Source organism: Glycine max, chromosome 1 (assembly GCF_000004515.6).
Source record: "Glycine max cultivar Williams 82 chromosome 1, Glycine_max_v4.0, whole genome shotgun sequence".
NCBI lineage: Eukaryota > Viridiplantae > Streptophyta > Magnoliopsida > Fabales > Fabaceae > Glycine > Glycine max.
In genome coordinates this window covers 22,022,805-22,045,317 of record NC_016088.4, presented here as the reverse complement: position 1 = coordinate 22,045,317, position 22,513 = coordinate 22,022,805, and the positions used below count along the sequence as shown (strand labels likewise).

At 32.2% G+C, this 22,513-nt stretch overlaps 1 protein-coding gene and 1 long non-coding RNA gene across 2 annotated transcripts; one reads left to right on the top strand and one right to left on the bottom strand.

The window, feature by feature from the left end:
• Window positions 1-10,129: 10,129 nt before the first annotated feature.
• Window positions 10,130-18,534, bottom strand: LOC102663658 (uncharacterized). Its single transcript, XR_001387624.3, has 5 exons — window positions 16,731-18,534; window positions 15,902-15,968; window positions 15,649-15,729; window positions 14,248-14,331; window positions 10,130-10,459 (listed from the first exon to the last, which is right to left on the bottom strand). It is a non-coding gene; the product is annotated as an uncharacterized lncRNA (long non-coding RNA).
• Window positions 18,535-19,110: 576 nt separating this feature from the next.
• On the top strand, window positions 19,111-21,150 carry LOC100806396 (ras-related protein RABA4d). Its single transcript, XM_003516774.5, has 2 exons — window positions 19,111-19,534; window positions 20,591-21,150. Exons 1-2 carry the CDS (start codon window positions 19,308-19,310, stop codon window positions 21,033-21,035), a joined length of 672 nt encoding a protein of 223 aa, XP_003516822.1. The 5' UTR covers window positions 19,111-19,307; the 3' UTR covers window positions 21,036-21,150.
• The last annotated feature ends 1,363 nt before the right edge of the window (window positions 21,151-22,513 follow it).

The following is a 22,513-nucleotide window of genomic DNA, read 5'->3' as shown; positions in this document are numbered from 1 at the left end:
AGTAACCAATTAAAGTGTTCATCCAACATCAGGAAAACACCTCAGGAACAATGTAATCAGTTAGATGACCTAATTAATTGATTAAAGTATTTTGGTTTGTTGAAAAAAATTCACTTGACAATGATTGTCATCGTCAAAAAGGGGGAGAATGTGAATCATGCAGCTTTTGATGATGTCGAAAAGAATTCACTTGATAATGATTGTCATCATCAAAAAGGGGGAGAATGTGAATGTATGAATACATGATTTTGGTGATGCCAAAGAATAATCAAACAAGGTTGCTTTCAAGATTAATTCAACAAACATTCAAAGGTTAAGCATTGCTTCAAGATTAATTCAAGATCAAGCAAACAAGATCAAGAAAAAGATAAGGCCTCAAACAATCTCATTGGTTGATCAAGCTCTTTCCTCAAAACACATTGTTTCCAACATCCAAGGCTCTAGTAATCGATTACCAGGCAGTGTAATCGATTACCAAAAGACAATTTTGAAAATCAGCTTTTAGAAGGGTTTGGAAATTTGAATTTAAAATTTGTAATACCATTGATGTGTAATCGATTACCAGCAACGGAACTCCTGAAATTCAATTTAAAAAGTCATAACCCTTCAAAATATAATTGTGTAGTCGATTACCAGAAACCTATAATCGATTACCGGTGAAGAATTTCAGAAAAAGCTTTTTGAAAAGACACATATCTTCAAACCATTTTCAAAAGGCACGATGGGTCTATATATATGTGTGTCTGACTTTGAAAAACAAGAGAGAGATATTGTAAGAGAACTTAATTGTTAAATGCTCTCTTAAAAACTCTTGGGCAACACTTGCAAATCTATTGAGAATTTATCCAGGAACTTCAAATTGTATTATCATCTCTAAAAGAGAGAAATTCCTCTAAGAACTTCAATTTGTATTATCCACTCTAAAGGAGAAAAATCTTTATGTTCATCTTAGAAAGTCAATTGTAATCAAGAGACTGGTTGTCTCTTGGATTGTGAGAATTGTAATCAAGAGACGTGCTGTCTTTTGGATAATCCATGAAGACAAGGGTTAGGGATCCAAAGGTGTGCTCAAAGTCTGTAAAGGATTTACAAAGATAGTTGAAAATCTCAAGTGGGTTGCTAGAGGACTAGACGTAGGCACAGGAAGTGACCGAACAAGTATAAATCGAGTTTACATTTCTCTCTTCCCTTATCTCATTTATGTTATTGCAATCAATTTTGTCTTGCATGTTTAAAGAACATTATTAAATTGATTGTTGCTTCTTCTTCTGTATTATGAGCCTATCATTTAGAAGGGGTTAAAAGTTTGTTATTGGGAAATTTTGAAACTTAATTCACCGCCCCTCGGAAGTTATTGAGGCCACTTGTCCAACAAGTGGTATCAGAGCAGGATTCTTGTCTAAAGTTTAAAAACTTCAAGAATAATTATGGCCTCATCTAACCTTCCATTTCCTGAGGGAAATTCTATTAATAGGCCTCTTGTTTTCAATGGTGAGGGTTATCACTATTGGAAAACCCGAATACAGATCTTTATAGAAGCCATAGATTTAAATATATGGCAAGCCATTGAAATTGGTCCCTTCATTCCTACAATGGTAGTGGGAAATGCAACTATAGAGAAACCTAGAGAACAATGGGATGAAGATAAAAGAAGGGTTCAATATAATTTAAAAGCCGAGAATATAATTACTTTTGCAATGGGCATGGATGAGTATTTTAGAGTTTTAAATTGTAAAAATGCAAAAGAAATATGGGATACATTACAAGTAACCCATGAAGGCACAACTGATGTTAAGAGATTCAGAATAAACACTCACACACATGAATATGAACTGTTTAGAATGAATCAATATGAGACCATACAAGATATGCAAAAGAGATTTACACATATAGTTAATCATCTTGCATCATTGGGAAAAATATTTCCTAATGAAGATCTCATTAACAAAGTGTTGCGATGTTTAAGCAGGCAATGGCAACCAAAAGTGACAGTAATTACAGAATGGAGAGATCTCGCTAACATGTCTCTTGCAACTCTTTTTGGAAAGCTTTAGGAACATGAAATGGAACTTATGAGACTCCATCAACATCAAGAGAATGACAAAAAGAATAAAGAAATTGCACTCAGAGCCTCATCATCTTCTATTCAAGGAGAAAGTGACAAAGAGGACTTGAATGAAATAGAAGAAGATGATGATTTCAGATTTTTTGTGAAGAGATTCAATAAATTTCTGAGAAACAAAGGAAATCAAAGGAGATAAAATATCAATCCAAAGAATAAAAGAGAAGATTCATCCTTAGCCCCAAAATGCTAAGAAAGCGATCAACCTGGGCACTTGAGATTTGATTGTCCTATCTTTTAAAGAAGATTGGAAAAATCCGACAAGAGAAATTTCAAAGAAAAGAAAGCATACATCAATTAGGAAGATAATGACATGGATTCCTCAAGTGATTCAGAAAATGAAATCATAAATCTGGGCCTCATGGCCAAAGACTATGAAAGTGGAGAAGAGGTAATGTCTTCTAACTATGACTTATCTATTTCTTTTTTATGAACTCCAAGATGCATTCAATGACTTGCATAAAGAATCTGTCAAACTTGCCAAATTAGTTTCATATTCTAAGAAAACTATTTCAAATTTAGAAAAGGAAATTATGAAATTAAATGTAGAGTTAGAAAATCTTAAATCTGAAGTTAAAATTTTAAAATCAGTAGATAAAAAAAACCAATCTTCTACAAAATGCTTAGTACAAGAAAACAATAAAGCATCTCATTCATGTGAATGTTGTGATAAATTCAAAGAAGAAATTGAAGATTTAAAAAATGCTCTTACCAAATTTACTCTTGGTAAAAATAATTTAGATATTATATTAGGCAAACAAAGATGTGTTTTTCATAAGGCTAGATTAGGATATAATCCTGAATATCAACAAAAGATGCATAAAAATTTCTTTGCCTCCACTCAAAAGGCTAGTTCTCCCTTGTTAACATGCTTTTATTGTGGTAAGAAAGATCATAGTGCATCAACATGTTATATTAAAAAGAATGGTAGTAACATTGGAAAAATGGTATGGGTTCCAAAAGGATCTTTAGTCAAAACAAACATTCAAGGACCCAAGAAAACTTGGGTACCAAAATCAAAATATGATTATATGAATGATGGACTCCTTGAAGTAAAGTTGATACATTGATAGCGGTTGCTCCAAACACATGGCGGGAGATGCATAAGAGTATTCTTATTTCTCCCAAAAATAATGAACATGGGACCTATGGAGACAACAACAAAGGTAAAATTGTTGGAGTTGGAAAAATAGGTATGAATTCCTCTACCTCCATAGAAAATGTTTTACTTATTGATGGTCTTAAACATAGTTTATTAAGTGTTCATCAATTATGTGATAAAGGTCTTTTGATATCATTTGATTCTCATATATTCCAACAAGTGGTAACATTTTCTTTTGGGCCAAGAAATGATACTTTGAACGGTATGGCATGCTCTACTCTATTAATTCATTATAAATTGCTGAATGTTTTTCTTCTCTCTGCTCATGATTTGTTTTTGATGTTAACAAAGGGGCAGAGATAGATAAAAGATAAGATAGTAAGGGGAATTATCTATTTTTATTGAGCTAGTTTTTTATATATGAAATCTATGAAATCTTCATCAAAAAGGGGGAGAATGTGAATCATGCAGGTTTCAGGTTTTGATGATGCCGAAAAGAATTCACTTGACAATGATTGTTATCATCAAAAAGGGGAAGAATGTGAATCATGCAGCTTTTGATGATGCCGAAAAGAATTCACTTGATGATGATTGTCATCATCAAAAAGGCAGGGGATGTGAATGTATAAGTGCATGGTTTTGATGATGCCAAAGAATAATCAAACAAGGTTGCTTTCAAGATTAATTCAAAATACATTCAAAGGTTAACCATTGCTTCAAGATTAATTCAAGATCAAGCAAACAAGATCAAGAAAAAGATAAGGCTCAAACAATCTCATTGGTTAATCAAGCTTTTTCCTCAAAACACATTGTTTCCAGCATCCAAGGCTCTGGTAATCAAATACCAGGCAGTGTAATTGATTACCAGAAGACAATTTTAAAAATCAGCTTTTAGAAGGGTCTTGAAATTTGAATTTAAAAGTTGTAATTGATTTCCATTGATGTGTAATCGATTACCAGCAACGGAACTCCTAAAATTCAATTTTAAAAGTCATGACCCTTCAAAACATAATTGTGTAGTCGATTACCATAAACCTATAATCGATTACCGGTGAAGAATTTCAGAAAAAGGTTTTTGAAAAAACACATCTCTTCAAACCATTTTCAAAAGGCACGATGGGCCTATATATATGTATGTCTGACTTCGAAAAGCAAGAGAGAGATATTCTAAGAGAACTTAATTGTCAAATGCTCTCTCAACAACTCTTGGGAAAACACTTGCAAATCTATTGAGAATTCATCCAAGAACTTCAAATTGTATTATCATCTCTAAAAGAGAGAAATTCCTCAAGGAACTTCAATTTGTATCATCCATTCTAAAGGAGAGAAATCTTTATGTTCATCTCAGAAAGTCAGTTGTAATCAAGAGACTGATTATCTCTTGGATTGTGAGAATTGTAATCAAGAGATGGGTTGTCTTTTTGGAGAATCTTTGAACACAAGGGTGAGGGATCCCAAGGTGTATTCAAAGTTTGTAAAGAATTTACAAAGATAGTGGAAAATCTCAAGTAGGTTGCTTGAGGACTGGACGTTGGCATGGGAAGTGGCCGAACCAGTATAAATCGAGTTTTCATTTCTCTTTTCCCTTATCTCATTTATGTTATTGCAATCAATTTTGTCTTGCATGTGTAAAGAAAATTATTAAATGGATTGTTGCTTCTTCTTATACATTCTGATTCTATCATTTTGAAGGGGGTTAAAAGTATGTTAGTGGGAAATTTTGAAATTTAATTCAACCCCCCCCCCCCCTCTTAAGTTATTGAGGCCACTTTTTCAATAGCAGAGACTCCTGAAAAAAATAGTCATTGTCTCAAATAACAATGTAATCAATTAAGGTGCTACCGTAATCAATTAAACTGATACGAGACTTCACTCTACAAGCTACAGACAACTTGTGGTAATTGATTACAGCAACTTTGTAATCGATTAAAAAAGAGATTTTTTGCCTCTAAAGAAATTTTTCTAACTTATAAAATTTTCTTCACTTCAACCATGATGATGCATGATGCAACCTCTTGAGATTTCCTTTCCTTGTAAAAATCCTTTACAAGCAAAGAGCCACAAAGGATGTACCCTCCCTTGTTCTCTTTGAACAACCAAGTAGATGTACCCTTTACTTGAAGCGAACCACAAAGGATGTACCCTCCCTTGTGTTCACTATTACAACCAAGAAGCTACCCGCTTCTTACACAGAATTCTCAGACAGTTAGTTCTTTGAATTCAGTGTTTGGGCAAAGAATTCTCAGACGGTTAGTTCTTTGAATTCTTTATTTGGGGAATCAAAAGAATTCTCAGACGGTTAGTTCTTTGAATTCTATTGGCAAGAGGGAGAATGAAAGAAAAAGAAGAGAAAAACAGAAGGATAGCACAGTTTTTGTTTTGGCAGAATTTTCCTTTCTTCAAGGAAAGATTGAAAAAAAACTTAGAATGAATTTGGCAAAGTTTTTGCAAGAGAAAAGCAGTGGAAAGTTCTGTGTAATCAGATGTGTTTTTCTGTGTTATTGTATATTTAAAATGCGTGCCAAGGTCTTATATTTATAGAACCTTGATACCTTTTGAGAAAACCATGTTAAGAGCTATAACTCTTAACATTTTCTTCAAAAACATTCATTGGTAATCGATTACCATAATGGTGTAATCGATTACCATCATGGTAGCTTTGCTTCCACATGCAAAATAGATATGAAATGTACTAAGATGCATCAGTCAAGTTGATAACCAATACAAATGCCACGCAAAAGATTTGCGCATGTAAAAGCCAAAACTTCTTCTAAAACATCTTCAAGCTTTTCCTTGAGCCTCAAGCTTTAGCCTTAGGTTGTTCCATGTTGTTGCTCCCCATATCTCTAAGACAAGAGATTGTGCTTAAGTCCATTAACATATAGAACATTTTTTATTTGAATCTTTTGCAGACTTCCAATGTTTCCTTCTCCAACAATTATTCCCTTATTTTTGTCTCCAAAAGTGACAAATCTTCTTCCTTTGACACAAAGTCAGTAAGTCTGGACTTGTCACCTGTCATGTGCCTAGAGCAGTCACTATCCAAGTACCATAGTAAGTCTCTTGCTTTTAGGCACACCTACAAGACAAAATCAATTAGAAAAAGGTGGTACACAATTGAGGTTGGGTCAAATGGGATTAATTTCCACAATTAAATCTTTAGGAATCCAAACACATTTACCTCTAAGAACTTCAAATCTCCTAACATAGCATTTATAAGATGCGTGTCCTCTTTTCATGCAATAATAACAAGTCTTTGCTTTAGGCTTAGAATGCACTATGTTTTTCTTTTTGGAGATTTTGTTTGGGTTCACCTTTTTGGAGGATACAAACTTGGTTTTCTTAGTAAAGGTAGTTTGCTTGTTATACCCCAAACCAGTCTTGTTGGTAGTATGCTTTTGCACACTGAGCAAGTGACTAAGATCACTTTTCCTTTGTTCATTTTTCTAAATAAAATTTTAAGATAGGAAAGCTCAGTTTGAAACTTCATATATTTTTCATAGTGATCCTTTTTTAACTTTTCAAACTCAATTTGCAAAGATTTGTAATTATCAATATTAAGAGAAGTAAAAGCACAAACACAACCAGTGACTTTATAGCTTGAAACAAGTTTTTCATTTTCTTGTCTCAATTTATCCAACTCACTTTGTGTTGAAGCCAATTTAGTGATATGGAATTTTAGACCACTTCTTAGCTTATTGTTCAAAACAACAAGCCTTTGCGCTTCTTCATGCATTTCATTAAATGCTTCCAAAACTTCTTCAAACTCAAAATTTACATCAATTTCTTCAATGGTTGAGGAGTCATCCATTGAATCTTTCATCAAGCACACATTTGCAACTTCTTCTTCACTAGAAGAGTTAGAGGATGTGGATGCATTGTCTTCCCAAGATATGTAGGCCTTTTTCTATTTTTTATCCTTCTTTCCTTTCCTTTCAACAAGTTGTTTTCTAAGGTAGATAGGTCATTTAGATTTGATGTGACCTTGCTTCCCACATTCAATTCACGTGAAGGTATTGTTGTTACTTTCTATCTTCTTTGAAGGTTTAGAGAATTTTTTGTCTTTGGATCTTTTCAGAATTTTTCCAAACTTCTTCACCATTAAGCTTAAATTCTCTGCATCTTCATCATCACTAGATATTTCTTTACAATCTTCCTTTGAAGAACTAACTTTGAGTGCAATTCCTTTTCTTTTCTTTTTTGTTTCCTCTGCATGAGATTGTTGAATCAACTCATGTTCATATGCAAGCAATTTTTTGAAGAGAACTTCCGTCGACATTGATGGTAAGTCCTTGGATTCCTTGATTGTTGTGATCTTTGGTTCCTAAGTTCTTGTAAGACAGTTGAGTATTTTGATGTTTATCTCATCATCTTCAAATGTTTTTCCAAGACCAATAGGGTGAATCTTGTTTGAAGTTCTAAAATGGTTTCTCCATTCTTCATTCGGAAAACTTCATATTCGGATACAAGAGTGTGCTTTCTTGCTCTTCTTACATCCATAATGCCTTTATGAGTGACTTCAAGCATTTTCCATATTTCCTTTGCACTTTTACGAAAAAATTCATTAGAAGATAAACTAGAAGTTAAAGTGTTTGTAGATTTTTTATCATCTTGCACTTTTCTTTTCTAATGATCTTTAATCTCATCCCATTCTTTAGGCACCAATTCACCATTCACTTCTTGAGTTGGTATAAAAGATCCTTTAACAATAGCATTCCATGCATCAAGATCAATTAACTGAATAAAGATTTTCAATCTTTTTTGCAAAAACAAAAAATGTTCTCCCTCAAACAATGAAGGTCGGTTGAGAGATGTACCCTCTTTGAAAGTGAGTTATTTAGAGCCCATTTTAGAAAAACTATGATATTGAGCAACTTTCAAGATGAAGCTCTGATACCAATTGAAAAAAGATTATGGAACTAATAAACAAAGGGAGAAGGTGAATTGGCTCTAAATCAAATAAAAAAAGCAGAGTTTTGAATAAACTTTCTTTTCCAAGGATCATATCACAAATTTTTGTTAAAACCAATATTTAATCAATCACCCTTAACACAAAATCTTTTTGTTAAATTTTATATTCAAAAAGATATTTTCTTTAAACTTCAACAAATTGATCAAGAATACAATGAGAAAGAAAGATAAGATCAAGAGAAGATGTACACCAATTTTTATACTGATTCACTCTCTATCTCTAGAGAAGCTACTTCAGTTATCTAATCCAAATCAAATTAGATTTTCACTATGCATATAGAATTCTTACAAACAATCAGTCTCGATTCCTACCCCAGAAAAAGAGACTAAGGTACCCAACCCTAGGGTCCTTTGTGAATAAGAGCCTAAGAGAAACCTACCCTTAGCCCAAACTAGAAAAACCTATTCTAGCATGCCTTTAGAAATTCATGCATATGCTAACATGTAAATCACACAAAAAAATTGAGTCAAAGAGAGACTTAATCTGACCAATCATACACAAGAACTTTTGCTTGAGTGAATGAGTCTCTTCTTGATCTCACAAGTAATTCACGACTCACTTTTTATCATTAAAGCTTAAAAAAAGAAGTCTAGAAGTTGTGAGTTGTACACTTATTCTAAGCACTTTTTCTTCTCTCTTTTTTCTTCTTTTTAAAAGTGAGAATACAAGGTGATTATTTATAGAGAAAAATAGTTATAGCCACCTGTAATCGATTAAATATCTAATGTAATCTATTATTTTAAAGAAGTAATGGTTTATATTATCATTTCAATCGATTAAAGTGTTCTTCCCAACATCTAGAAAACTTTCAAGAACAACGTAATCAATTAGATTCTTGATGTAATTGATTAAAGTATTATTGATCACTGATGGGAACACCTTTAAGAATGAAGTAATCGATTACGATCACCTGGTAATCGATTAAAGTAGAGACTCATAAAAACCAGACATGGTCTCAACTAAACTATGTAATCGATTATGGTTAATTGGTAATCAAGTAAACTAAAACTAGAATCTCTCTACAAGCTACAAACACTTGTGTAATTGATTACGATCAACCTTGTAATCGATTAAAACAGAGAGTTTTATGCACTGAAGAAGTTTCTAACTTTAGAAACAATCTTACCACCTCTACATGATGATACATGATGTGCATATGAAAAGATAGAGACTAAGATGGAACAATCAATACAAATGCAACTCAAAGAGTTGAGCATGTAAAAAGACAAAAAAATTTCAAGCTCCAAAGCTTAATCTTCATGTTGCTCCCCCTATATCTAACATAGAGCCTTCCCCCAAAAATTTTTTGTTACCTCATAGCTAGAAAAGACGCAATGTGGCAGCTTGGGTGGAGAGAGAAAGGGGACAACAATATAGTTTCTTTTTTGTGAAAATGAATATCTTTGTCACCACTACTTGTATGAATATGGTTTGGCAAAGAATGCTTCTTTTATGTCCCTACTTGGTACACATCATTTGAAATTCAAATGTTAGAAACAATTTGAAAAGAAAGGGAATAAAAGAATGATACTTTTCAAGCACGAAATCAACCTCACAGTGTGTACACTTGTTATGTGCAAGCATTGGACAATAAGTAACTTTAGATATAAACATTTGTGTAAGTTATTTATATCCATTCGGATGTTTAAAGGAACACAACATATGGCATGCTAGTTTTCACAAATGTATGAATGCTTTTTTGGTTACAACGATTTGGAAGCTGGTTGGTTCTTTCATAAAAACAAGTTCCAAATTGTATTGGAGGTTTGGACATAATGTTATAATAAAGCTTAAGGATAGGATTTCAATACCAAACTTAAATTGGGTATGTAGTTCCTGTAAAAAAATCAATGAAATTCATTAATCCGTCAAGATTTTAATACATTTGCTATCATGAAAACAATGAGATATTTTAGGGGTCAGACATCATCCAATGTCTTTAGTTCTAACATTTCTCCTTTTGCAAACCGTTGTAAATATCTTTGAGTCTCATTTTGTTGTTACTAGTTGCCTTGTTTGTATAAGACTTGCGGTTGGTGGCTAGTTGTCTTATCTCCAAGATACTTTGTATATTCTGAAGAGCTTGCCACTTTAGATGACAGTGCCTCAATACACTTCTACATGGTGCTTTCATCATAGCTTCTGATGTGTGCTTTCTAAACTCTGTAGACACATCTATCTGTATTATTCTCTCTAGAATGCATCTTCTGCTGATCCTTAATTCATGTGTAGCTATTGATATCTACCATTTAACTTAAGTAACCTGCATAATTATGCTTCTAGTCATATGCAGCTTCAAGATTCAATTGTAAATGTATAATTTTCTTCAATATTGACATACAGTCCTAATATGCATATTATATATTATCCTCTTATTAATTTTGAATGGTTTAACATAACTTCTTATATTTTTTCATTCTATCATTTTTAGTTAGCTTAAATATAGCATTGCATGGTATTTCACTTAAGGCATGATCAACATCAAAAACTTAATAGTCAAAGAATTAAATTGGAATGTCAGGCTAAATTTCTTGATTTTTGAAAATTCAGGGACTAAACGTGTCTATTTTCTAATAGGGTCACAATTGTGGATTGAAAAAAATAGGGAGACCAAATTTTATTTTAGCCTTTTTATTTTCAACTACATGAATTTCAATATTTTCATAAAAATATATCAATAATTTAATATAATAAAATATCACAATATAAATTATTTGTGAAAAATATATAATTTAGGATTAAATCCACTTTTGGTCCCTATAATTATAGTGTTTTACATGTTTATAAAATTTAGCAATTTTGGTCCACTATTAATAAGGGTGGGTATATGGACCAAGATCCATGGAACGACGCGTTAAGCCCACAGACCTTGTGAATAACAGACCTTTTTTTTAATCTGCATAGTTATATCGAGTTTGTGAGTCCTACTCGTTAAGCTTGTGGACATAGCGGGCTTAATACATGTTAGTCACTTTATACGACTAACTTTTGTATAAAAATCATTTTCCAAAGCTTGTATAGTTCCCCAATTTATGGTTATTTTGGAGTAAATTTTGTAAATAAATCTTGTTTTATGGTTAGTGTTGTCTCTAGAACGTTTCCATTGGATTTAATGATGAAATCTGTGCATTTTCAGGTGAAAAAGAGGGTAAGTTTTGAATTGCAAAAAGTAGCAGTTGGACTAAGCTCAGCAATTAAGCGCTTATCCATCGCTAAGCGCAGCTTCAACGCACTTAGCGCAAAAGAGAATTTGGCAGAGCATCAACATCAAAACCGCGCGTTAAGCGTAGAAGGTGCCATCAGCCAGGCTCAGCGCAAGACTGGCGCTAAGCCCAATTCCACTTACTTGAGCTAAGCGCGAGGGTGGCGCTAAGCACAAGGTCGCGAATTTTGAGCCTATTTAAAGCTTGTTTTGTGCAAAATTAGGGTTCACACCTTTTTGAGACTTGGCACAGAATTTTCAGAGGCACTGGTGCACATCATTCCACAGTGCCTATTTTGGGAAAAAAGCCCTAGAAGCAGCAAAGAGGAACAACTTGTGCATTGAAGCCTAGGTTTTGTCATTTGAGAGAGATTATTGAGTAGAGAGTGAGTGTGAGATGCTGAGAAGAGGAGGAGGAATCCCCCTTCTTGTGTAAGAAACTATCATTCTCTGCTTTTAATCTCATTTATTGTTAGGGTTTCTTTCTAATGGCTGGCTAAACACCCTAGTTGGGGATTTCTAATGAACAGCTGATGTAAATACGTAATATCTAATTGATTGTGTTTTTTGTGTTCAATGCTTCATTCAATGCTTAATGTTTGTATGCTTTTGGTTTGATCACCCAATTGTGTGCAAAGTTAGGTGATTTTAGCATTGAGAAATGTACTGTTGCCTTAGAACTTGATTGAAGCAGGATCGAAACTTAGTCTTAAATGAGGGATCTCTGGATTAAGTTTTGGTTTTAATTATGCTATTACAATAATGCTGTTTAGTTTAGGCCTAGTCTTAAATGAGGGATCTGCGGACAAAGCTTAGGCTAAATTAGGCTAAACTTTCGTAAGCTACTTGAGCTGAGTCTAGTCTTAAATGAGGGATCTGCGGACGAAACTCAGTTTAAGTTAGTCTAAACCTAAGAGGGCTGTCTAAATCGAGCCTAGTCCAACAAAAGGGATCTAAGGACAAATTATATTTCTATGCATCAACTTGTTTGTTAGAAAGACCCAACATTTCTACCTACTGCTATCATTTTATTTACCTTGCATTTTATAGTTTTTAGCATAGAAGTTTAGTTTAAATTCTATTTGAAATTACCACTCATACATGTTCTCTCAACAATGCTTCAATTCTGAACTTAATTCAGGCTAACATTAGTTCCCTGTGTTCGATATTCGGATTCATCCATTTTAAATACTTGACGATCCGGTGTGCTTTCCGGTAAACCCCCATTGAAATTTCCTTGAGACATATATGAACAAAAAGTAACTGCATTGGGGAGTCAACAATACACAGACTCACAGACTACCCATTTAACCTGCCTAAGTCCAATGTGCAAGAATTATTAATTTGTTATGTTAAGATTTTGATGTTTAGTTTAGGTTTTTATTTTTAATTTGTTATCTTTAAAATGTGGGTATATTTTAGTGTGATGAATTTTAGCTTTAAAAATGACATAATTTTTTTCTTCTAATTTTATACATTTTCCACCTTTTAAAATATTTTTATCAAAAATTGAAATTAATTTTTGGGACTGTGGGCTTTTGCGGGCTGGATACAGACCTTGAAACAAAATCCATTTATTTTGTGCATTTGGTTTATCCCATCTGTTTAAAACATGGGCTTCACGAGCCTTAAATGGGTCAGACCAGTCCGTATGCCCATCCCTAACTATTAGCCAACTGTCAAATTTTTGGTAGAAATGGATGATATGATGATGTGATATTGACATTGTGACATGGTAAATGACATGACGGTCTGATAAGTATGCTAACATGGAATTGATAGAGGTGGAAATAGGCTAGGTCATGCTAGGTTTTGCTAGGCCTAAGCCTAACCTTAGTTAAAAGTATATGACCCAAATTTGACCTATTTACATGTCAAAGCCCTTTTTTTAAAAGCTTGGCCTAGAATATAAGCTTGTTTAAGGTCCTATCTTGTGATAATTTAACACCAACATGTTAGGTTTTATAAGTATCAAATTTATCTTCTTTATACAAGATAAACATATTTCAAAGGTTTAATATAACACTCGTGATAATTTATTTAAGAATATATTTTGTAAATAAGAAAAAAAATTATATTTAATTAAAGTTAATTACAAGATTTAGCTTAACTTTTTATGTAGATCAACATGTTTAACATTTGAAAAGAGAAAACAAATATAAGATTTAGTACAATATAATGAATTTAGTATAATAATAATCATCATCATCATCATCATTATTATTATTATTATTATTATTATTATTATTATTATTATTATTATTATTATTATTTATGTTTTTTAAATAGGTTTGTCTATTAAGCCTAAAAGACTTCCGAATGGCCTAGGGTCTGATCTTTTTAACAAAAAGATATGATACACATACAACAAGTTGTACAACAATTTATACAATATCATATATTTTCCCTTTTATCTCTTTCTCTCTTAGTTGTATATTTTGTTGTACAAAGTATTGTACAAGTATCATTTCTCTTTAACAAACCTACTTTTTTTTTTTACCTAAACAAAGACTATGTTCAGCAAAACTAACTAAAAAACTATCTCGAAGCTGAAATGTTAGCTTATTAAATTACAAGTGTTTGGTAAAACTAGATGTTGAAGTAGCTGGAAACTGTAAAATGATATATAAATAATAAAATCATGATTTATTTAAAAAAGATAACTAGCAAGTTGGATAAATATATCGAGGATAAAAATGAAAAAAATATAAAAAGTTAGAAGCTAGAAACTAGCGTATTAAAAAAATGTTACTTCAAGTAGCATTTTAAAAGATGCTAGAAGCTACCAAAAAAAGTTTGTTTACCAAATAGTCAAAAAAAATCAACTAGTAAAAAAAGTTAAAAACTACCTGAAATATTGTGCCGAACATAACCAATGTAGGCTTTGTCACGTGGGTAGCAAATGACATGTAGAATCATGATACTCCTTCTCACTAAATTATAATTATATAAACATTAATTATTAGATAATTCTAATTAATAATATAATTATTTATTATAATCAAAATTAATTAATAACACTAATATATATTTTTATTTTAATTAAGGTAATTATTCTAATTGTAAAAACCAATCATGATTAGCATATTCTAACTCATAATAATTATGCCAACATATAATATAATAAATAATTATATTTTCTAATTTGAATTAATTAATAACACAAATATATTTTGATTCTCATTTAAATTTAAATTTCATTAACACTAATACACTTTTTTTATAATTAAGGTAACTGATAAAAACAAAATTAAATGTTATCTTAAATACTAACATAATAATAATAATAATAATAATAATAATACAAAAAATATAAATTATAAAATTAATTTTAAAGATCCTGGTCTAATTTATTTTCTAGAATGTATGGCATGGGCCTATTGTTCGGCCTGATATAAGCTAGGACATAGGTCCCTATCAACACTACTGGAAAAAAGCGATTCTATGACGGTCAAATAGGGGATACAACGACGTTTTTCGAACGTCGTTGAATTTGACGTCGTCAAAGCTTAAAAATTTCAACGACGGGTCCCAAAACACCGTCTTCAAAAGTGAGCAACTTTCAAAGACGGTGCTTACCTCAGCAACCGTCTTTGAAAGTAGGCATTATAAGACGTTGCTGATGTAAGCACCGTCTTTGAATGCCTACTTTCAAAGTCGGTGTTGATGTAAGCACCGTCTTTGAATTGAAGATATGCACCATATCTACAGCCATATATATGTCCCCAAATGTAATAGTTTCAGAAACATTGATTATCAATAAACAAGAAGTATTAAAATGTAGTCATATTGGTCCATAAAAAATGTACTGCATTAATAATTAATAATTAATAAAAGATTAAAAATACAGTTTTAAAAAAATCATGAGATTATTTGTTAGACTTTTTGGTGATTTCGTTATTAGTCACCAATTAAATGTTGTTATTTAAATACATGAACTAAAAGTAATGACATTTCTAATTAGTTTCAGTCAAAATTTAGATTAAAAAATAAAAAGCATGAATAAATAAAAAATAAGAACAAAAAGATAGTAACTTCTTTAAATTAAATATCTTTCTTAATTAATTTATATGAGAATTAGTTTTTTTTTCAGGTCATGTGTGGATTAGTTAAATAGTTCATATATTATGTGTTATAAATAGTATAAAAATAATAAAATATTAATTACAAGCATGTAATTAGTAGTTGGCATCAGTCTCACAATTACAAGTTACAAGCATGTATAAATACTAAAAGAAACATTGTATTACCTTTAAGTTATCATCTTCTTCAATACTCTCTTCCAACACAGCCAGTCCACCAAAGGCAATCATCAAACATCTCAAGCAGAACTAAATAAAAAAGACAAGCAAAGATCAATTTACAACCAGCTAAAATGCTATGTGTCATTCAAATTAAAGAAGCTCAACCAATCCCTGCACAAACCATATGTTTCAAATCCTTCCATATCTACTAATTACTCTATATAACTGTTATAAATTATCCTAAAATGCAAAGGCCTACCTTCTCGATAAGGACCCTATTCATGTTTGCGCAAATGGTGTGGAGCATCAAGGGGTGGCAACAGGCCCTGCAAACAAAGAAAAAGAGGAATACAAACAACTAAATCTTTTGCATAATTATAAGAAAAGAAAAGAAAAAGAAATGACAAAAAAATTTAAAATAAATCAAATTTCTCGCATAAATAAAATCTGAGTCAACACAAACTGGACTTAAAATCCAAATTATTAAAGAAAACTTACTTTGATGAAGTTCCATTCACAAAAGTCATGGCATAATCTGGAACCTCTGACGTGAGTGAAATCATATTATAAAGACAAGTATAAAATATTTTAAAAAAATTTTAATTATTATAATAATTATTTTAAAAAACATATTGAAAAAAATATTTAAATCAGCAAAATTTGCCTCGACTTGAAGCAAATGGAAGTTGGAACTTATAGGCAAAGGCAATACGTGTGACTTGAAGCCTCGACGGACAAATTCTTCTTTAATCTTTCCCTTGCAATTACTGTCGCAGTGTTAATATTTAAATCAGCAAAATTTGCCTTGTGTCTGAATATAATAAAACTATGAATTATCCAAAACAAAAAAACATGAGAATCAAAATTGAACTTTAAAATATCCAATTATTATAGAATAAAAAGAATTCCTCCATTGAAATATAAATGAAAACAAAGTCTGCATCCCATTTCAAAAATCCATAGAAATATACCTGTCTACTGTCTTTAAAATAACACAACACCTAGTTCTGAAATAGAACTATAATGCCTACTTCCAAGGATTAGCAACAGCTTTGAAATATTTTGAGGAGAAGAAACCACAAGTTCACCTTTTTTCGTTGATGTTGCTGTATTCTCAGGCAACAGCAACTACAATTCTACAAATTAAGGCACCAATATGAAACGGAAGAAAGTCAGAAAGGTAAGTTTCAATTTTGTCATATTAAAAACAAGTCAAGGACATTTTCCCCACCTACCCCAGGTCCTTGAACAAACCACTTATTTTAGTTATTATTAATAACATATTCATCTTTGGGAAAATTGATAATAATTCTGAATTTGAGAAGATTAAAATTATAACTACCTAAAATAATTTGCCTTAAAAAACTAGATTTTGTATAAAAAATCATACAACATCAGCATAAAAAAAAATTAAAGTTTGTTCAAATTGTTATTCATAATTTTCAAATTGTTAGTTGTGAACAAATTTAAGTTTGTTCTCGTGCTTCCATTATCATCAACCATGTGGTTATGAATTACAAAGTCATGGCACTTCCAGTATGAAGATACAAACCAAATAACGACAGTGTAAACCACTAACTGGCATGACATGAATAGAACATTAGTAACATAAAGTGGTGAAGCCAATACCTTTGCTCTTGTTAGAAAACAGCAAGTCCAGAATAAGATAATAATATCAATATACCTTAGGTGCTCTAAAGTGAGTACAAAACCAGACTCAAAGCAATGCTTAAAATATAGACTAATTATTTATGTGAAAACAAATTCTTGATACGATAGAAACAAGCAATGTTTAAATAAGACAATTAAAAATGAAAAAAAATTAAGAATGAAGCAAAAGGGAGAAAAATACATGTTAAGGGTATATTAATTGGAGAAGAAACTAGAAAGGTCAGAATAGAACACAAAGCTCTGAGAAAATTCGTATATTGAATATATCATCAAAATTTACTCTTTGGGTATTCGTATATTCCATGCATTCAAGTATTCTGTTTAAGGACTGTACTAGAAAAAAAAATACTGCTAAATTAATTGTTTCTTGCAAAATAGATGGATTTTTGGTAGGGAGAACTGCACCGAAGGGGTGTTGAAGCAATTAATAGATAGTGTTTTCGGAAGCCATAGCCAAAAAATGAGTTTTCTTTTGTGTATTTTTTCTCTTTGTTCAGTAAAAAATTATTATTGAAATTGCAGAGGATTAACAGACAAAAACCTATTCGACTTCCTCTTCACGGTTCGAATCCGAATTCGAGCAATTTTTAATACATACAATAATTTTAAAAAAAAATGCCTTGGGACCTCATATTTTTATTCATCCATGTTCCATGAAGTAAGTAACTGCTACTGAAATGTTGCTTCCTGCAACTCATATCCACTTTCAATACACCTTTCCTTCTTCATTGAATTTTTCCCCTCTTCAATTCCCCTAATTCAAAACCAGATTCCCCATTCGTTGCTCCCCTCCCGAGATTCAAACCCGAACCTGTCAATCTCCTCCGCCATTGAACGAATCGCCAAGAAGCTCCACAGCCTCGGCATCACCGAACCCCTTACCTCCTCCTCTGAAATTCACGTTCTGTTCCCGCATGATCTCCCAAAGCGGCACGTGGGGCACACCTTCGAGCCTAGGTGTAGCATGCCGCTGAAACCGATGCCGGTCCCAGGGACCGACATCGCGGCGCTGAGCAAGAGCGAGGTGATGAGGCAAAAGAAACTGCGTGCAGAGGAGTCAAGGAGGAGGAAAGAATTGGTGCTGACCCTGGTGGAGCTGAGCCTCTCGGACTCAGAGATTTGGCACCTGACCACGGTAGGGTTTGCGACAAAGAAAAAGGGAGATACAAGGCAACAATGAGAGAGAGGAAAGTGAAGGGTGAGTGGAAAATGAAGGGTCACCAGCAGTGTACCCAAGAAGATAAATAAGAGAGAAAAAAAAACATATCAATTCAAAAGACGGATTTTTAAAATAACCGTCCTTGAATTTACAATCTAAAGATTCTACGACGTTTTTGGCCAACCGTATTTGTTGCTACATTGTAGTAAATGACTTTTGCAGTAATGCAAACAACTTAGTCTATTTTTATTCCTAATTATAAATAAAATATGTTATATTATTTATAGTATTACGTAGTATTTCTTGACTTTAAAAAAAACATGACAAATTCTTAGAGAGAAAGAACTAAATTCACGTAACTTTTTTAACATTTGAAAACTAAATTCATAATTATGAAAATATAAGAATATTTACCATGTTTGACCCAAATGACAGAAACTAAAAGCACAATTTTTATCATAAAATATTATATTCCCAAATTTTTAATATTTTAAAGGAAATAATATATATATATATATATATATATATATATATATATATATATATATATATATAATGCAAATTTGTTTAACAACAAATTTTTTAGTTTTTAACGCGAGGAAACTCAGATGCATCCAAAAAGGAGGAAGAATTTGCCATCCATTTTGTTTCTCCGATTGCATCACGTCACGCCCTTCCAATTCTCACGTCCAAATTTCCATGATCTTCCAATCTTCTTGATTCCTTATTGACATTCAATTTCTCATCAATCAATTAACCAAACGATGATGAAGGATCATCCCATTATATAGCGGTTAATTACAATTAGATGCATGTGGGTTAGGGAATTGTGAGGATGTCGAATTTGTATGGAGATTATCACCAAAAGATTGATTACGTGTTCAAGGTGGTGTTGATTGGGGACTCTGCAGTTGGAAAAACTCAATTGCTTGCACGCTTTGCTAGGAACGAATTCAGCCTCGATTCCAAGGCAACCATTGGAGTAGAGTTTCAGACTAAAACTCTCATCATTGATAACAAGACCATCAAGGCTCAGATATGGGACACCGCTGGCCAAGAAAGGTATACATATAACTTTTGCCAACAAAATTAATATATGTATTTTTAAATTTTTTGGTTGTTTGTGATGCAAATGATTGAATTGGATCAATTCATGATTCCAAAAATCGTTTGTAGAATTATATTATTTTCTAGGGTATGCTCATGGATATGATATAGTACTACATAGAAAATATTAATTAAAATTTGGACACGGTTAAGTTGAATTTAATGATGTTTGTTGGATAAGGAAAATTGGTAAGGATTATAATCCAAGTCCTTGAGCATGTCAATTCATTTATTGAAATTCAACCAGAGAAAGTCTAGCTATACGGATATTTTTGTGAAAAACTTTGTGGAGCATTTTAACTTTAAACATAAAGAAAGGTCATTTTTGGCTTCACGTATATGAAACTTAACTGTTTCTAATGGTTGGTTTAGGAATGACATATAAATTCATAGTTGAATAGTTGAGTTCATAGCAAGACAGAAAATATTTTTCAACCATCTTCCTTTCCCCAATCCTATTTCTTAAGTTATGCAGCTCTTGTTACTTAGGGAATTCCCTGTTCAGCAACCGATGAAGCCTCATCCATATTATTAATTAGTCTAACAATAGCTAAAGGAATCTTGAGAAAATTGCACCATAAAAATGAATGGTGGCCGTCTCAATCTCATTTTTTACTTAGCTCGAATTTAAGGTTCACTTGGTATCCTATGAGCAAATTTGTGAATAAAATTTTCATATTAGGCTGTTTTAAAAACAAAGGAATTACTAACTTGACCTATGGTATCGTACTGTCTTAATAGATTAATAAAGTTATTAGCTAGATCTTGCAATTAAGACTTGCATTAATTAATGAAGTACGTAGTTACTAATTTTGACCTCATATGCTAACTCTTCCTTGTGGGTTTTGTGGATAGTTCTTCTTTTTCTGTACTATGAGATATAAGTAACTGAAGTTACCTATTATGGTTTTGCTTGGATGCATATTTTGTACTCACATGTTTGTTGTGTTCCTCCTTTATTTGGTATTTTAGTTTGAACCTTGAAAATTGACTCGAATTTCTCTCTTTCAGGTATAGGGCAGTTACAAGTGCATACTATAGAGGTGCTGTAGGGGCAATGTTAGTGTATGACATGACTAAGCGCCAATCGTTTGACCACATGGTAAGGTGGTTGGAAGAGTTGCGAGGCCACGCTGACCAAAACATAGTGATCATGCTAATTGGGAACAAGTGTGATTTGGGGAGCCTTAGAGCAGTGCCAATGGAAGATGCAGAGGAGGTTGCACAAAGAGAGAACCTTTTCTTTATGGAGACATCAGCACTTGAGTCCACTAATGTTGAAACTTGCTTTTTGACTATTCTAACTGAGATATACCGGATTCATGCCAAGAAATCACTCACTGCTAGTGACGATGATAATTGGGGTTCAGGGCTTCTCAAGGGAAGCAGGATAATTGTTCCCAACCAAGAGATAGATAATGGTGGGAAAAAGGGTGGTTGTTGTTTTGCCTCCTAGCTTTTGTATATTTTTAGTTCTTCTTGGGAGGCATATTGCTGACTGAAGTTCTGCCTATTTATGGGCGTTTGTAGAGAGGGTAATTACTTTTCTTGCTGATGCCATGTTTATAGGCTGTGTATTTAAGTGTGTGAACAAAATCATACAAATTCTCTCTTCTTCCACTAGATGGTGAAGATAAATGGAAGTTACAATTTTGAAAGGTCTTTCTTTAGAATTTAAAGAACAGTTATTATAATATAAATAAACAAAATTATAAAATGAAAAGGCAGTAAAAGTCATATATGTGTTTTTTATATCATAAGACAATGTTACTATAACTTGATAAAGAACATCCACATGACATTTTTTTCCTTTTTAAATTTATTTTATTCATACAACTCATGTGTAAGAATATAAGAAATTATATATTTCAACTCTAAATGAAAAAAGTGCACATAAATAAGTGTAATGTTCCTTTTTAAAAATATAAATGATTTAATTGTTATTACTATTATTATTAACTATTTTTTTCTATTTGTTTTATTACTGATCATGGTATTATTGTTATCAAATTATCATTATTCTAAACTAGTATTACTGTTGATTTTCTATTATTATTGCTATTAAACTTATAATGTTGTTACTATTTTTTAATATTGTTATAATATTTGTTGATAGCAAGCACCTCTTCTTCAGTCCATCATAAGCAACCTAGCCACAATATTATTAAGAAATAAAAAATCAACAAGATCAAAGAAAGTTGGGGGATTAAAATAAAATAAACTAAAACGATACGAAGGCAATCCACATTGATTGCGGAAACTATTAAGCCTAATGAAAGTTGGAATAAAATCCCTCTAAATATAGTCAATCCTATGGTCAACAACATAGTTAGCTAAACTATCTGCACGCACACTGATTACCTTCCCTATAAATATGAGAAAATTGAAAGCTCATGGAAGAGCACAAACAAATACAACGATTCCATCTATTTTTATATTCCCATGGAACAATGTTTTCATTCTTGAAAGCTTGAAGAACCACCTTGAATCACACTCCAACCAAAGACTATTTCATCCCACCAAAGAAGCTTGCTCAATCGCCACCATGGCTATACACAACTCCGCATGAACTGCAGATTTAATACCAATAAAAAATGAGAAGCAACCACGGAATACTCCAAAGCTATCCCTAAAAATACCACCGCTGGCTGCATGACCTGGAGACCCTCTAGATGCCCCCATCAGTGTTACATTTGATATAGCCACTTGGAAGGCTGTGCCAATCTACCTGTTTAATCTGGACAACTTTTGGAGGTTTCAAATTCACCATGAAATTCTACAAAAGAGAAAAATCATAAATTGAATTTGAAGCTACTCCCTTTGATAGATATCCCGTCAAAGATGAGGCAGTTACAATCATAGATTTAGCTTGTTGCGTGGAAACTTTAACATTTCTAAACCTCAAACTATTTCTACAATGCCATATAACCCAAA

Coding starts and splice junctions, on each gene's coding strand:
- LOC100806396 (XM_003516774.5), top strand. CDS start 19,308: ATGTCGAATTTGTATGGAGATTATCACCAAAAGATTGATTACGTGTTC. Junction 19,535..20,590: donor GACACCGCTGGCCAAGAAAG/GTATACATATAA, acceptor TCTCTCTTTCAG/GTATAGGGCAGTTACAAGTG.